The sequence below is a fragment of the Alosa alosa genome, chromosome 7, assembly GCF_017589495.1.
Source record: "Alosa alosa isolate M-15738 ecotype Scorff River chromosome 7, AALO_Geno_1.1, whole genome shotgun sequence".
Taxonomy (NCBI): domain Eukaryota; kingdom Metazoa; phylum Chordata; class Actinopteri; order Clupeiformes; family Clupeidae; genus Alosa; species Alosa alosa.
Genome location: NC_063195.1, coordinates 31347102 through 31364534, shown reverse-complemented (window position 1 = coordinate 31364534; position 17433 = coordinate 31347102). Strand labels below are relative to the sequence as shown.

The 17433-nt window shown below is 47.1% G+C and overlaps 1 protein-coding gene across 1 annotated transcript in view; it reads right to left on the bottom strand.

Moving 5' to 3' along the window:
* The window catches only part of LOC125298356 (alpha-1,6-mannosylglycoprotein 6-beta-N-acetylglucosaminyltransferase B-like), a 137783-nt gene that overhangs the window by 82418 nt on the left and 37932 nt on the right, over nt 1–17433 (bottom strand). Inside the window, 7 exon segments of the mRNA XM_048249059.1 lie at nt 1–11; nt 13–39; nt 3262–3330; nt 3332–3436; nt 4389–4465; nt 7271–7380; nt 14838–14982. The exon segment at nt 1–11 is cut by the window's left edge and continues 127 nt beyond it. Of these exon segments, the coding sequence (XP_048105016.1) occupies nt 1–11; nt 13–39; nt 3262–3330; nt 3332–3436; nt 4389–4465; nt 7271–7380; nt 14838–14982 (544 nt within the window).

Genomic DNA, 17433 nt, shown 5'->3' with positions numbered 1-17433 from the left:
TGCTCCAGCAGAGACGCCAAGAGTCGTCTGGAAGGCAGCCTGCAGGGGGGGGGAGAGAGAGATATAAATAGAAAAAGAAAGAGAGAGAGAGAGAAGACTTCTGTGAGCCCAAACATCTCTATCCGATCGCTAAGCCAGTATGCTATGGCTTCGCAGCAGGCGAGCTAAAAGATTTTTTGTTTTCATTTGTTTTGTTAATTTGTTATTTGTTGCTTGATTTCCTTATTCATAACCTATTTTGAACACTACATACTATACTTACTGACATAATACACAATTTTCCCTGGATTGGTATGTGAGAGAGAGGAGGATGAGGAGGAGGAGGAGAGGGAGGAGGAGGAGGAGGAAGAGAGGAACAGAGGAAGAGGAAGAGAGTAAGACAAAGTCAAGAAAGAAATGTGTGGAGAGATGGGCCAATGGCAGTCTATGCAAAAAGCTCCCTCCCAAGCAACCATCAAGCCTGCTAGCTAACACATTTAATAAAGCCTGGATTGCAATCGCTATATCATCACTCATCTCCCTCCAAGACCTACGGCGAGGAACAAAAATACAAGATAATGCACTTAGCTTTTTTTAAAAACAAATGACATAAACCAATAGGGAAATATACTTTAATCAGCCCGATCCCCATGCATAATGAATCCCACTACATCACAATGATCAAAACCCAAAGTGTCATAGCGCAGGAGCTGAATGGATTTATGCCTTGCGGGTGAAATCAATTCTTCCACGGTGAGGCTTGGAGGGGTAAACAGGAATGGAGATGAAATTACACCCACGCTCCTATCTGTGATAACTTGGCTCATCCTCGTCTTAATGTTATGTATGAGAAATGTGTGAAGTGTTGTGTGTAGGCAACAAACAAACATGGGTTTCGTATGCGCTTCGTTGGCATGTAAAACGCGAGATACTGGCTGATCTCAGAACAGATGCAACTCCAGCGGTTGTCCATATCTTCGTCCCACTCTCTCTTTACCCCTTGCTCTCTCGCGCCGTATCTCAGGTATTTAGAAAACATACGGTTCCAAAGGGGGGTATCACTGATGTGGCATACGATAACTACCTGTGTAATCAGGTCCGCTAACCCAGTACGTGATCACACTACAGATGCACCTCCATCTCTCCTACCTCCCCCTCTCCTCTCTCTCATTCTCTCCCTCTATCTCTTTCTTTCTTTCCCTCTCTCTCCCTCTATCTCTCTCTCTCGTCCTCTCAGGAGACTGAGAGCAAGGGAGACATTAGGTTCTCCATCGGCTCCCCAGAGGGCTAGTGTGTCGCTGACGGAGGCATTGAGTAAATACCTGTGTAATCAGCTCAGCGGGTATCGCCCTGACTACCGGGGGATGGGGACCGGCGGAGCAGCCGCTCTGCTGAGCCGTGTGAAACTGAGGCCGGCATATCTGGATCACAGAGTCCCCCTGGTTTGGGTGGCTCGCCAACACGTTTACATTTACAGACAGAGGGGGAGTTGTGTGAGAGCCCACACACAGAGAGAGTGTGTACACAGATGCACAGAGAGCAGAGAAATATACAGAACATAGAGAACACACACACACACACACACACACATACAAACACACACACACACACACACACACACACACACACAAACATACACATATACACACACACACACACACACACACACACACACACACACACACACACACTCCTCGTAGACACGATAAAATGAAGAACAAACGATCTGGATCACAAAAGCCCTGTGATTGGGAGACTCGCCAGAGCATTTTATAGGCAGGCACACACTACTCACACACACACACACACACACACACACACACACACACACACACACACACACACACACACACTCACACACACTCACACACACACACAGGGGATTGGCAAAAGACAAACACAGTTAAACCTGACACGACCTACACAAACACACACTAAGGCACACATCATTATCTCTGAAACAAAAAGGCCACGTTCAGTCTCTCCGCTCCCTTCGGCTCTGGCCTCAGAGAGCGAACAGAGACGTGGGGACTGTTCTGTGAGCCACACCACCACAAACCGTAGGGTCTTAGAGAGCGAACAGAGACGTGGGGACTGTTCTGTGAGCGAACAGAACAGAGACGTGGGGACTGTTCTGTGAGCCACACCACCACACACCGTGGGATCTTAGAGGAAGCGAGCAGGGCGTGGGGACTGTTCATCACCACCACCAGCATCATCCACCACCACCGCCGCTTTAAGCCCTAAAAAATCACATTTCTGAAAATAGCACCAGGGATTTTTGGCTGCATGAGGAATTAAAATTAGAGCTCATTTATGCCTCACACGCAGAGCTCTCAAAGGCCAGCAAGAGAGGTGCAGCTGAACGGAGAGACAGAGAGAAAATTACTAAGAGAGGGGGAGAGAGAGGGGGGGGTGAGAGAGAGAGCGGAAAAAAGAGAGAGAGGGAGAAACAGGAGCTGTAGAGAGACATAGAGAGAAAGAGAGAGTGGGGTAGAGAAAATCTAAGAATTTTCAGATCTCAGATGGAGGGATAGAGGGATAAAAGGGAGGAAGGAACAGAGAGGGAACCGACCGCCCAGGAAGAGGGAACCGGGAAACGAGGCCATAAGAGAAAAGAATGACCGAGTGAAAAGAACTCTCCACTGAGCCCCCGGGTCAGGCAGAGGACAACACTGGTGCGCACGCCGTGTGCATCCATTTGGATGACCTCCACATGACCGCATGAAACACACACGCTCCAGGTGAGGCCCTGAGCCCCGGCACAAGGGTTGAGGCGGCATGGCTTGACCCCGTGACCTCCTGCTGATGGCGAGGGCACAGGTGGCTGGGCGTGACCCTGTGACCTCCTGCTGATGGCGAGGGCACAGGTTGCTGGCACACAGCCCTCCAGCCCAACCTGCATGTGGAACCGGACTCATATGGGACAAAGCATCTGCCAGTGCTCTGAGACAACAACACTCTGGTGCTCTGCATACTGAATCTAGTGCTGCGCTCCAAGGTTGGCATAAACTGTCTGATGTTTAGAGACAGTAGAGGTAACTAATAGAGGCACTTGAGTGTACTAATCAGAGGTACTATCTCCTGAGAGCGTACTTGTGCGACACAACAACCATGGCAAATACATTCAAAATGATAGGTAGTCATAAGAGTAACCACCCCAAAACCTAGACCATGACAGGAAACAGAATGCAAGTGTACAAGGTGCTGCGGCAGGTCTTTGTGTCATCACTTGATCCTGCTTGTGCGGTCAACTTGTGCCTGGGTGAGCAGTGCACTCACCTGTCTCTTGGTGGAGCTCTTCTTGACAACAGTGGTGACGGTGGTGTGGTTCCTCCAGGCCAGTGGGGGGGCAGAACCACTCCACCTCGCTCAGGTAGATGAGGAAGGAGCAGTCCGAGCCGTCCACCCCGTAGAAGGCGTAGCATGGGTCCGAGGTCCACCTGGCCCGCATCCACTGAAACAGAAGAGTGTGGTAGGAATCAGCAAACTACACCAGAGCACAAGGCCTGCATCTGGAGTGGACAATGCTAAAACCCATCTACGTATGTACTGTAGAAGTTCTCTTGCAAACAAGACTTTTCAACCAGAGGAGCTTTCAAATTAACAGACAAAGATAAATGTTTTTCACAAACAGCTTTTCATTTGCCTTGAGTTTGTTGTTTTGGGAACAGACACAAATAGCCCAAATGTATTGATGTCTGACCGGACATCAATACATGTTTAACATATCGAATGCAAAATTGTTGAAGTTTAAAAGTCTGTTTGCCCAATTTGTAGACAACTAAGGACCACGACTGACATTGTGAGTAAATATACAGTAGAAGTCAATATCACTAATAAGGCTCTCAATATGCCTGATCAGCTGAATTAAATAAGTTGTATTTAGGATCCAACTTGCAACTTGTCTCACGGGACCAGTGAAGACTCCAAGTTCACTTCTGGAGACAAATTGGATGTGGACTGGCGGCTAGTTGCAACCCAAATACAACTTGCTGGATTCAGCTGATCAGACTAATCAAGGGCCGCCCTCAGTAGTGGTACTGCAGTACTCTCACAGCCTCACAACCAGCTGTTTGATTAGAGTGGCAACTAAAACCAGCGGCAATGTAGATCTCTCAGAGCATGTTTGGATATCCTGAGGCTATGTACTGTAATTCATGTATAATCAGTCTGAATTAAACTCTTTCAGCCAAATTAATACAGGACTTCTGGGTGAGAATATGTGAAATTTAAGACGATGTGAGTTGAGTCCCCATTTATTATGGGTTATTTATTATGAGTCCCCATTTATTGTGTAGTCTAGAAGGGGCCCTGACGGTTCTGTATAAATCCACCCATTAATTAACTAATGAATTCATTAATACATTCAATCAACAATTTATTAACGTGATAAGAAGGCAACTTACATCCACTTTGCCAGGACAGTCAGGGTAGCGGGGATCTCGCGGAACTTCACACTGGCCCACCGTTCCATCTCTGACAGCTAGAGAGAGAGAAAGAGAGGGAAAGAGAGAGAGAGAGAGAGAGAGAGAGAGAGGACATCTTAGTCCCATTGAATCGACCTCATAAAGATGCATGATGGTGTCACTGGGGCAACATGGATGAATTTGATGGAGATTTACGACCACTCCCTCAGACTCCCTGCATGGTACACGATGCACTGGCTGCTACTGAGATATATAATATCCCGGTACAGAGCATACTATATTAATTCAGACATATATTCTGTAGCTGTTGCCACATAGGGAGCAGTGGGAGTGCTCTGGTGCGGAAAAGAATAATTTCAACGGCGTCTAATATTAGACCTTGACTTGTCACATCATCCATATAACACGTTTCATAGAGAAAAATGGTTGATGGAAAACGGTGCTCTGAAAGTAGACAAAGGAAGGACCTCACTTTAGAGACATCTGCCCTGTGCAGCAAACTGCTCTGGAGAAAGAGAAAGAAAGAAAGGAGAGAGAACGAGTGAAAGTCAGATCCCAAATGATTTGGTCATTGGGACTGCAGTCATCACATTAATTGCTTCACTGAGTTGGCTAACAGGCCTCAGAGTAGGCACGGGCTGCTGAGGAAAGGGTGTGTGTGTGTGTGTGTGTGTGTGTGTGTGTGTGTGTGTGTGTGTGTGTGTGTGTGTGTGTGTGTGTGTGTGTGTGTGTGTGTGTGTGTGTGTGTGTGTGTGTGTGTGGGGGGGCACAGAGGAGAGTAGGTTGGTAGATTGATGATGGTGCTCCTATTGCATCTCAGAGCTCCTGTGCTGTGCGTTTCATCTCCCTAATGAAAGGCCGAGAGACCGGGCTCCTCCTGCCTGCCCACACAGGTCACGCCGTTCCACTTCATTACTGCCGCTGCCACAATTAAAAGCGCTAACTAGATAAATCCCAATCAAGTGTTGAAATGAAAAAATATATATATTTTTTTAAAAGGGCTATAAAGACATGTTCGCCTCGCACGCGCGTCTGTGAGTCACAAGCGAATCATGTTTCGACGTCATGCCAGCACTCTCCCCCCTTTCCGCTCCTCCATCAATCTTCCTCCCCCCAAACACACTGCATACCAAACACACTGCACACCAAACACACTGCACACCAAACACACTGCATACCAAACACACTGCATACCAAACACACTGCACACCAAACACACTGCACACCAAACACACTGCACACCAAACACACTGCACACCAAACCTCTTTTTTTCCCCCACACAAACAGAAAGTGGGGAGAAGATTCAAGCACTGCATCTCAGGATCTCTGATGGAGCCACGGGATGCAGGAGAGGAGGAGGAGGAGGAGGAAGAGGAAGGAAGGTAGGAAGTAAGGATGGAAGGAAGGAAGTGAAAAAAACGTCAAGAAGGAAAAATGCATCTGCATGAACTTGGCTGCGGCGAGAATTATTTATGCCATGATTAAAGCACACCAGCGGAGGACACGGCCTCTGTCCCGGCATGGGAGGAGAGCCATAAAGCGGACGAATGGAATGGATTTTGCGGGGTTGACTTCAAACTCCATTGAATCAAGCACCCCACTGGGTGCCTGCCACAGCGTGCTTAATTTGTTTTTATAGTGGCACGGACTGCATTTATTTCCTCACATTAAGGGAATTTGCTCTACAAATCACAGAGCGAGGCCCCATCCCTCAAAACCGCGGCTTTCCTTTTTTCCACATGAGCAAGCGTCTACGGGCGGCCGATAGATTAGGCTCGAAAGGAAGAGCTGTTCGCCCCACACGCCATCTGTAACCATAGGAATCCAATTCTACATGAAGAACATCAGACAAGAAAACAACAAGCGGGCCCAGGCAACAATTTGTATGATAATGCTAGACCATAAAGATAGCCAAGTCAGCATTAAACATGGCAAAAAAAGTGTTATCTGCAAAATACAAGAGGTTTATGCAGTTCGGTGATAGAGGCTAATGCAGTTCAGTGATTGTGGATTATGCAGTCTAGTGATGGTGGGCTATGTAGCTCAGTGATAGTGTATTATGTTGTTCAATGATGGTGGGTTGTAGTTCAGTGATGGTGGTATAACTTGTTCAGTGATGGTAGGTTATGTAGTTCAGTGATGGTGGGTTATGTAGTTCAGTGATGGTGGGTTACTGTATATTGTTCAGTGATGATGGTGGGTTAAGTACTTCACTGATGGTGCACTGTGTAGTTCATTAATGGTGGGTTATGTAATTCAGTGATGGTGGGTTATGTAGCTCAGTGATGATGGATTAACTTGTTCAGTGATGGTGGGTTATGTAGTTCAGTGATGGTGGGTTATGTATTTCAGTGATGGTGGGTTATGTAGTTCAGTGATGGTGGGTTGTAGTTTAGTGATGGTGGGTTATGTTGTTCAGTGATGGTGGGTTGTAGTTTAGTGATGGTGGGTTATGTTGTTCAGTGATGGTGGGTTATGTAGTTCAATGATTGTGGGTTGTAGTTTAGTGATGGTGGGTTATGTTGTTCAGTGATGGTGGGTTATGTAGTTCAATGATGGTGGGTTGTAGTTTAGTGATGGTGGGTTATGTTGTTCAGTGATGGTGGGTTATGTAGTTCAATGATGGTGGGTTGTAGTTTAGTGATGGTGGGCTATGTTGTTCAGTGATGGTGGGTTATGTAGTTCAATGATGGTGGGTTGTAGTTTAGTGATGGTGGGTTATGTAGTTCAGTAATGGTGGGTTATGTAGTTTAGTGATGGTAGGTTATGTTGTCCAGTGATGATGGGTTAACTTGTCCAGTGATGGTGGGTTATGTTGTTCAGTCATGGTGGGTTGTAGTTTATGGTGGTGCAAACCAACCTCTCCCTGCTGCCATGCTGTTCTGTAGAATCTGCTCCACACGCACCGCCATGTTGGAGACGTTCTGGGCGATGGCCTGAATGCGCTCCACCAGTCCTGCTGGCTGAATCCTGAGCGTTTAAAACACACACACACACACACTTTATATATATAACTGACAAGGAGATGTTACATAATGATATTATTTATGCTGCATTTGTTTTCTGTTGGCAGATTAAACTCCAGTGAGGCACACATTGCGCTTCAGGTTAAACCAGTGAGTCAACTGAGTGGGCTGCTAGCTAAAAACATGTGGGGAGATCAGCACATGCATATGTAACTCAAGTGGCCCAGGGAGACTAGTACTCAGGCCTGGGTGGGGTCAGTGAGGTCATCATTAGAGAGGGGTGGGGGGTGGGCATAGCACACACCCACGCACATTGGCCTGACTCGAACAATTAAGGTCTTTCAATCCGTGTGCATCAAGTTCACAGACAGTAACCCTTAGCATAATTAGCATATGAACTGAAACAATGAGCAGGCTACACTGTAAACTTATGGGAATCATAAGTACTGTAGGCCTATTGACTAGACCCTGAGAAAATTGAATCAGTTAGGTGGACTCTCAAGAAACACCAGTAAGCAGTTTCAAAAAGAACTACATCATGACTCCAGAGCAGGGAGGGCAAGATACCTGGAAGCGGAGTGCACAGAACTTGAAAGCGTGGCGAATAAATCCCCGCAAACAAATCAAATTACCCGCAGCTCAATACTTGCAAGTCAATACACGTTGTAATTCGTCCAACGTGATGCTACAAGGCTACTAAAGAGATTAGCTAACAAGCCACTTCTTATGAAACTTTCCCGGCTGCTCCCCTCCTTTAAAAAGAACTCATTAAATGTTGCAGATGCTAATTGCGAGGCACTTGGATGAAGCGTGAAATAGAAAAGGTCCCACACTGTCGATACAATTTGTGCTCGGGGATAAGAGTTACTCCCCCGTTTTGTGGCTAGCCATAAGACTGGGCAAACAGAGCGAGCGAGCATGTTCGAGAGGGGCTTTTATAGATGGACAGGGAGAGATACTGGCCTTAAAAGGGCCATTTGACAGGGGGAGTGTGAAGCGAAGCGTAATGCTGTGAGGTAGCAGCAGGCCTGGGGTGACACGCAGCTTAAGTGAGAACTCTTGTTTGGTGGGAAACTGAGAGAGTTAAAAAGTTAAATTCCTCTCCCCCTCCCCAGCTCTATGGCTGTGTGTGTGTGTGTGTGTGTGTGTGTGTGTGTGTGTGTGTGTGTGTGTGTGAGAGAGAGAGAGAGTGAGAGAGAGAGAGAGAGAGAGAGAAAGAGAGATAATTGGTCTGTGTTTAGCATTAGGTCTCAAACAAGGAATTATCAGATCCAGTGGCAATGAAATTCACTGAAGCTGAAGTCTGCAGTTTACACAACACAAACAAAAGAGGTTTTTGCTACATGTTTAGGAGTCAAGGCATTGTAGGGTCTGTAAGTCTGTAAGGGAACTAAAATAAAAGAAATTTTGGCCCAGTAATATTCCCATTTTTGGCACGCGTGGAGATGCTTGTTCAGCACATGATAAATTAGAACATTCTTTAAAAGCCCTTTCAGTTTCATGTCTTTTCACTCTGTCTGGTGATCACAGGAAAGGTCATGCGCAAACAAAGAATTCAAAATAAACAAGCCACCACCACAAAACACAGTGCTGCACAAACTGTCTGAGCCTCGCTGTTTTTATGAGGGAAAAGTTCCGGTGCCCGTATTTACCATTGCGGACGCCGAGGTGCGAAGCCGAGGGGTTTATGCAGGTTTCAGATGCATTAGAATAGAACTGATGGTGATTAGGTTGTATCTACACATCCAAGGTTATTGTTAATTGTGTGAGTAGATTATCTAAAACTACAGTATGTAGCTTGAAATCCACACAGTGGTCTGAAGTAGTTTGAATTTATGAGTTTGAGTGTTGTGGGAATGGCTGAACTGCTAAACCCATTTAGGATGCTACTCCGATTGTGACACAACAATTTTGTTGGACCATAGTAAGCTACAATGAAATGTTTATTTGCCTCTCAAAATGGCAGCATTAACTAAAAGTAGTGACGTCGGAAGATCACATAGATCATGTCGGAAACCTAAATACGCACACATTGTCCCAAACGAGATATAACAAGACTGTTTATGTATTTGTGTCTTTATTAAGTCAACATAAAGAAATATGACTGACACACTGAAACAAAACACATTTACTAAACACAATTATTATTTTACTTCATTTATCCATACAGTACTTCCCTTATCTAGAGTGTGTTCTATTTCCTTGCTTGATCTCTGAAATGATCTCTCTATCCCTATTTGACCTAGCTGCTACTCATTTCAGAATGGACATGGAACCTATTTGGCCTACTTTAGCCCATTAATGCCATAATTTGCCGTGCTACCCCTTTGGAACATTTATAAATAAGTTAGAATGTATCGTAGTGTTACTCTTTTAAAAGTGTGTATGGGGGTGGTGGTTGTTGAACTCTGTATTTTAATAACCTTGCCTCCGGACTGGGAACAAAGTATTCAAAATAAGCATGCCACCATCTCCAGGCAGCACTCTTCATGACCTGCCTGGGCCTCGCACAATTTTTATGAGCAAAATGTTACGGTGCCAGCTACTTTCAACCACCATTTTTCAGCCGTAGCAGCACTCTGCACACTATTAAAAAGTGATCATGTTGTCCAGCCCTCCCCTCTCAGGGGCACTCCTCCTGATGGACGCCTCTCTATCATACATCTCCCTGGCCTCTGCATATAGAATCTATACGTCTCACTCTGCCAAATGACACTGATGTCCCCCTTTAGAGGCCACAGGGTCCTATTGGTGACAAGTTCCTTTTTCTTTTGAAAACAAACTACAAATTAAACAGCTCCCTCCAGTGCCTTATTTCAGAGAGAAAATCCTTAATTATCTTTTTTAGTTGAGCCAGTCCCCCCCTGGTGCTGTTCAGCACAGACCCACTTTCTACAGCTGTTCGAGAGAGAGTCCCCTGGAGTGGCCCACAATGACCTTCCTAAGAGTAGGCTGTCGGGCTGGGCTGGGCTGGGCTGGGCTGGAGTGGACCCTTGGGGGGGCCTCTCTGGGTCTTGCCGCTTGCTGAGGGCTGCACTTTCTCTGCCACCCGGGCGACCCCCCCACCCCAGCGCCAGCTTCAATCCACCCGGCTGGTCACCAGCAGCCACCACAGGAGAACAGAAAGAAGATTAACTAGTTGGAGAAAGACACAGTAGGAAGGGGGCACAGCAAGAGAGAGAACAACAGAGAGAGAGAGAGAGAGACAGACAAAGGGAGGAAAGTGGTGGCTAGTGTGTGTATGCAGCATGTACCTGTATGTCTTTGTCAGGACACACAGTATGACACATGGACACACGTCCAAGGACACACAGCGTGTTCAATAGCTCGCCACAGTCAAGCCCATCGCTCACAAAATCTGCTGCTCGAAAATAACATTCCCTAAATGTCAGATAATGGCAGATTGCGCGTGTATGCCATAGGTAGTGTCACTGTCTGTCAGGTACATGGAAGTAAATGTCAAGAACTGAACTGTACGCTGGAGAGGTGGAGTAAGAACAAGGAGCAGCTTAACAATACTGACAGCCTAACTCCTCTGCTCACTCTTGAGCATGGGCACTAAAGGTTCTCAGTGATTAGCTTGCTGTCCAAAACAGTGCTAGCGAGCTACGTGAGCTGTGAGGCTTTAGACGACAACTTCAGCCCTGGGGCTGAGAGAGGGAGAGGGATGGGGAGAAGGAGTTGGAGAGGCAGAAAGGGGGACGGCTTAAGTACAATCCTGTCTGTCAGAGAGGCCGGGAGCGTTTCACACGTTCGCTGTCGTCATGGACGCCAATTGTGTGACGCTAACTAGCAAATCACGCTAGTCTCGGTGATGGGGGCACGCCACAAGCTTATATCCGTGCCTTCAAAGGGATTGGCTGAACAGAAAAAGAGAGTTTTTCCCCCCTTGCGTTGCTATAGAGCTCTGCGAGGCTTATTAGGCGCTAATGGGCAGACAGGAGAGGGGGGCTGATGCTATTGCCAGGGCTTACAGTAATGTGATGGAGCCGCCCGCTCTCACAGACGACTCATCAGGCCACACAGCCCGCAGAGGAAACAGCCAGATTTGGTGGTAAAGAGAGCTTTTGCTCTCTCTCTCTCTCTCTCTCTCTCTCTCTCTCTCTCTCCTCCGTCTCATTCTCTTTCTTTCTCATTCTCCATCACTTTCCCCTTCTCTCATTCTTTTTTTCTCTCCCTCAGTCTATTTCTCTCTCTCTACCTCTCTTTCTCCTCGCTTGTTCCTTCCTTTCTCTTTCCTCAAATTCCTCTGCGCTGCACAAATACGGGGCCTGCGGGCATATCTCAGATATAGGCCGCGGATATTGCGTCTCGTTGGCTCATGCGAGGGCGGGAGGGAGGGAGGCATATCAGTGGCGCTACTAGCCAGGGGAGCCACCGCGATGTAGCCTCCCCACTGAGGAGCCCTGGCCATGTCACAGAGCATCAGCGTAGCCTCGCCTTCCCAGAACGCTAATGCCCACGGTATGCGATCGCGGCTACGCTAACGACTTAGAAATTAGCCCGTGTTTGAGCCATCATGCAAAACAAACTACAGAGCAAATGCCCTCTGAAAGTCTCGCTGATTTTCAAAGTGAAGGTCGAATGTTATTTCTTAAGTGTAACCATTTTTGCATAATACGTAATGTGTAAAAATAGGATGGTCTAGTGGTAATTCTATTGTGTTTTTTTGTCAGCAAATAACATTACTTAATTCATGGCCTTTTTAGCAGCAGCACTAAACACAATGGGGAAACAGAGGAATTCCAATCTGCAGAACTCGAAAATGTGCACTTGCTTTAAATGCAACGATGCAATTCAAAACGCTAGACAGAGGCGACTGCTGTGTTTGTTTAGATCAGGATAGCAAAACAAGCAAATATCATTAAATTATTATGATGATAATATCATCAAATGTTATGTGAGGGATTGTGGGATTATGACAGTGTTGTTTTAATGGTTAGACTGAAGCGCCTACAGAATAATAATGAAACTAAATGCAAAAGCGACAAATCGACTCCATGACCAGTGTTTGGTAAGACATGGATCTTCAACAGGGTTGTATTTGGTTTTGAAGGTCTTGTGTAACAACACACTGACATGTTGCTCAAAAACCTGTGCCAAGTGCACATGTAGGGTACAGAAGTGTTTCATGCAAATGTGTTTCATAAACAACTCAGTTCATCGCTGAACTTACACTGAAAGAATTAGTCTGACAGGTTATTACAAAGATATGCTATACGATTTTTAGTGTATGTGTGTGCCACTTGATAATTGAATGCGATGCCACACATCACTTTAATTGGTTAATTTGTTGTCTGGAACACCAAGACCCAGATTTGAGACAGGAGGGGGAAAGTCTGGTGCTTTTAATGGGTTTCTATGGGAGCAGGAAGTGAAGAGGAAAACATGGCTTGTCTTGCATGGCAACCGAGTCACATAGCCGTGCTTCCCTGCTGGGGCTACATTAATCCTGGGCGAAGGGTGCCGCGCCAAGGGACTCTGGCACTCAGCGCCGGCCCAATCAGGGCGCTCTGTCAGGGGCTTCGCTTTTGTGCTCTGCCATGGCACCCCATTAAGAAAAGGGGCCTGAATTCTGGTTTCCTTCCCAGCAGTCTCGGTTCCTTCACCATTACCTCAACTGACCCCTTCAGCTGAAACCCTTACCAAGCTCAACCCCCCCCCCCCGTCCCCCGATTCCTCCCTTGTCCCCATCTTCCACCAGAGAGGGTTGAGGAAGAAAAGCAAACGAGTAGAAAAAGCAGGTCTCAGCCAGGGCAGGAGATGACCCATCCATATCACCTCCCCCCATATCTTAAGCCTGGGCCCTTGCAGGGTGCAACAGTGCGTGACACCCTTCCTCCTGAAGATCCCATCTCCAGAGCTTGTTAGGGCAGGCAATAAAAAGCCAACTTCCTGTAATTACCCTGATCCCTGAGCAAGGTACCTACCTACCTGATGGAGCGTGGAGCATTACAGACCATTGATTCTATGCTATGAGTTTATATTGATCACACTTCTGCAAACCTAACTAGTTACAGATGCGCCTATGTGGATACTGTTAGAACCCCGGAGGTGTTTCCTTCGGAACAGGGAAGAAAATCCATCCGGGAGATCGGGACTTTAGCTTGAGTGAAATAACTGCTAAAGGAATGACGTAGCCTTCAGTTTGTTCACAACAAGAGATACAAAAAGGGTTACGGCATGTTGAAAAATTGCAAATGTAATTCTGTGTCCAAGAACAGAAGTACTGTTACTTCCATTGTTTTTCCCCTTCTTTTCTCTTCTCATCCCTCATTCTCTGTGAGGGAGCGGCACGCGGTGCGGAGGAAGTGAGTAATCCGGAGATGAGAGATGGCAAGTGAGTGGAGGCGCTCCCGTGAGGAGGGGCTGGCGCCAGAGCGGACAACTCTTTAGAAGCCTCTATAAAGGAAGAGTGTCATAATAATAATGGCGGGGAAAAAAAAAAGAAAACAAAATGCTAACCAATCAAGAAGATCTTGCCAGTTACTCCCCAGCCTCCTCTCTCTCTCTCTCTCTCTCTCTCTCTCTCTCTCTCTCTCTCTCTCTTCATCTCTCTACCTCTCAGGCACTCTCTCCCTATCTCTGACTGCTGTGTCGAATTCTTTTCCGACATGAAATGCAAAGTCACAGAGCGTGAATATTCTCCTAATTAAATGACAACAAATATAAGCTTGATGAGGCAGATGGCTCGTTACGAAGAGTGGATCTGTAACATTCTCTACATCTTAAGCTAACTGCCTGAGTCTAACTACTGCAACAGTGGCACCGGCTCACAAACCACACGAATGCTGATTAATGTTATCCTGAGCGACACCTCGCCATAACCCGCACGACACTCAATTTTAGGTGCGGCATCACACATACAGTACATCATAAAACACTCATAAAAAACGTCCATGAAAAAACAACAAGCTGTCTGGCCTTATTATGCACCTTCGGGTGTTATTCAGGTTGAAGTGCAGACACCAGCACGATGACACAAGCAGGATGACACAATGCTCTGTCAGCTGCAATGACTCTTCTGGAGTGCTTCATCATCTAATCTAATCCTCACACCACAGGAGGAAATGCACAGTAGTCTACAGCACAGTAGAGCGACTAGCCTGGACACCGCGTCTCATCATGAACCACACGGTTGGATGGAGAAGGGCTTGAGAACACTGCGTGCTGCCTGCTGTAGAGACACAGTAGCATGTGAAACAGGGATCTGGGGACCAGTGTAACATTTCTCGCTCTCCTAAGGATACAGACGGAGGCTGGAGGTAGCATTTCTGAAGTCTGGGGTAATTTAATACTTATTCACTTAGAAACTATGCGAGGCCAGCAGTGGCCTCATCAGCAAAGGTTTGGACAGGGGTTGCACTGCAGCTTATTTCATACACCATGTGTTACCCTGAGAGAGTCCAGAGGCAGCAGCATATGTGCACGTACCGTGCACACTCACGCTCACACACCCACCTGTTAATGGCAGAGCTGAGCTCCTCCAGGCGGCGGGAGTCGCTGGTGTTGTCCAGCCGGGACAGGCTGTCGACACGCTTCATGATGACCTCCAGCATGTCGCTGATCTTCCGCAGCACGCCGCGTGACTCCACCACACCCATCACTGCAGAGGGGAGACAAGTGAACAGAGAGCGGGAGTGAGATTTGAACCCAGAACTCAACACTCAGTTAGATACCCTACTGTGTCACATCTGTCTTTGCAAGGAATACAGTGAGTGGGCAAGTTTTTCATTAGAAATGTGCTCGAAAACAGATCCTCATATGCAAGGTTCTACCTGTCAGTGATTGAAAGGTATTTGCATTTGCCTTTTAATGTGGCATAAAAGGACTACATAAGGGCCAAAAAGAGGCGTGTGAGGGAGGAGTCATTACTCAGTCATAATTGTCAGATCACCACCCCGCCGATCTCAGCCTTTTTACAACCCTCCTGACGACCTTGTCTCCAGGCTTAAATACAACTGGTCCAATGAGCGCTTTGAAAAGCAAAGTATGGAAGAAAATGGTCATAGACACCAAAAGTACAAGGAGGGTCCATTATTCACATAAACTCTTTGAAAAGTAAAACTATAGATGAGATAACTGGTCAGTTAAAGACTTTGAAAAGAAAAGTGCCAGAAGGGATAACGTAACACTTTGAAAAGAATAGCATGGATAGGCCAACTGGTCAGATACACACTTTGAAAAGTTAAAAATGCGAGGGAGGAAAGGAAGACCAAACAGTCCTGCTTACGTGTCCATCTCAGAGGCTCAGACGTGCTGACGTCCAGGCAACGCTTTAACCTTTGATACATAATAGTGTGACGCCCTGGCCGGGATTATGAAAAGAGAGGGGAACAAATTATGTTGACGTTGTCTCGCTCGCTCCAATGGAGCCAATTATCTGTGACCACAGCGGGCTCTGACTGATGTTATGGCTTTCACCTGCAGAATTAAAGAGGTCATCCAAGGCGGCCAGCCAAAGGGTGAAGAGGGAGAGGAGGAGGAGGAGGAGTGGGGAGGGGGAGGAGGAGGGATGGAGGAGGGGGAGTGAGGAGGAGATGGTGGGAGGAGGGGGAGGAGGAGGGGGAGGAGGAGGGGGAGAGGGGTTTAATTTCCTTTTCACCTTCTCTTTCTCTTTCGGTCGGCGCTCTACCTCATTTGCTCCAGGTTCTGTGGCCTCATTGCTCTGGGATTACCAACTATCAGACCGAGGGGCATATCATACCACACACACACACACACACACACACACACACACACACACACACACACACACACACACACACACACACACACACACTTACCCACTTACCACCATGAAGGGAGGGATTATCATGAGAAAAAAACACTGCAGAGAAAAAGGGGTAAAATATGATTGCTTGGTGTTTTTCTTTTTTAATCACAGAGTGCAAACCAAACCACCCACTGAAGTAGTCTGCTTTAACCTTGAGCTCCCTAAGCCAAGGGCATTTTCCCATGCTGTGGTCAACGGCACTTAATCCTGTTCGCAGCGCTTACTAGCATGTCGGCTCCTGCCCGGCTCCAAGTGAGGCCAGAAGCTAGCACGGTGAGGACTCAAGGAACGTCCGGTCGAGAGAACGGAGGAGTTCAGGGCACAGGTGTGCAGATGTAGAGAGGGAGCTGTCTCCACGGTGACAGGCCTAATAACGGGCTTTTGCCACTGACTCCAGCAGGGGGTTTTTTTCTTTCTTTTTTTAAAGAGCCGTAAGAGATTTATCAGGCACAGAGACGGCCGGAGGGGACAGGGACTGACAGCGTCCCCAGCCCCGTCGCCCACTCCTGCCGCCACTACTGCTGCCCGCTTGTCGCAAATCACCACCCGCTGTCACCGGCCTCGTTGTGCAGATTAAGTCAATTACAGCAGAGTGGCCGCAAGTTATTAGGGGCCTGACAGATTACTGAGGGCTACAGGAGAGCCGGTGAAGGTAGAAGTGAGGAGAGGAAGAGGAAACGAGAGAGAGAAAGAGAGAGATGGAGAGAGAGAGAGAGAGAGAGAGGGAGAGAGAGAGAGAGCGAGAGAGAGAGGCAGAAAAGACTGATTGGGGCTGAAAAGAGATGAGGTGGAAGGTGAGGAAATAAAATAAGGTTAGTTGAGAGTGAGGGAGAACTGAAATTAAAAAAGGGAGAGGGGGAAGGAGAAAGAGGTGAAGGAAGAGGAGGAGGAGGCCTGGGGCAAAGGCACAGAACAGGTAATGGCTTATCAGCCATGTTTCAGGGGAAAAGAGAATTACCATCCATTTGCATTTGTTACGCTTGCTTTCACTGTCATTACTGCCTGATGGCGGAGGGGTCCAGGGAGATGGAGAGAGGGAGAGGATGGAGGAGAGGAGAGAAGAGAGGGTGAGGAGGGAGGAGAGGAGAGAAAAGAGGGAGAGGAGGGAGAGGAGAGAAAAGAGGGAGAGTAGGAAGGAGAGGAGAGAAGAGAGAGGAGAGAGAGAAGAGAGGGAGAGGCATTAGCGGCACTGATAGCAAGGAGAGGAGAAAATGATTCATTTAGCTGTTTTCCTGTCTGTTGTCTACATTTACTCATGTAATGTTCATGTCATAAATTACT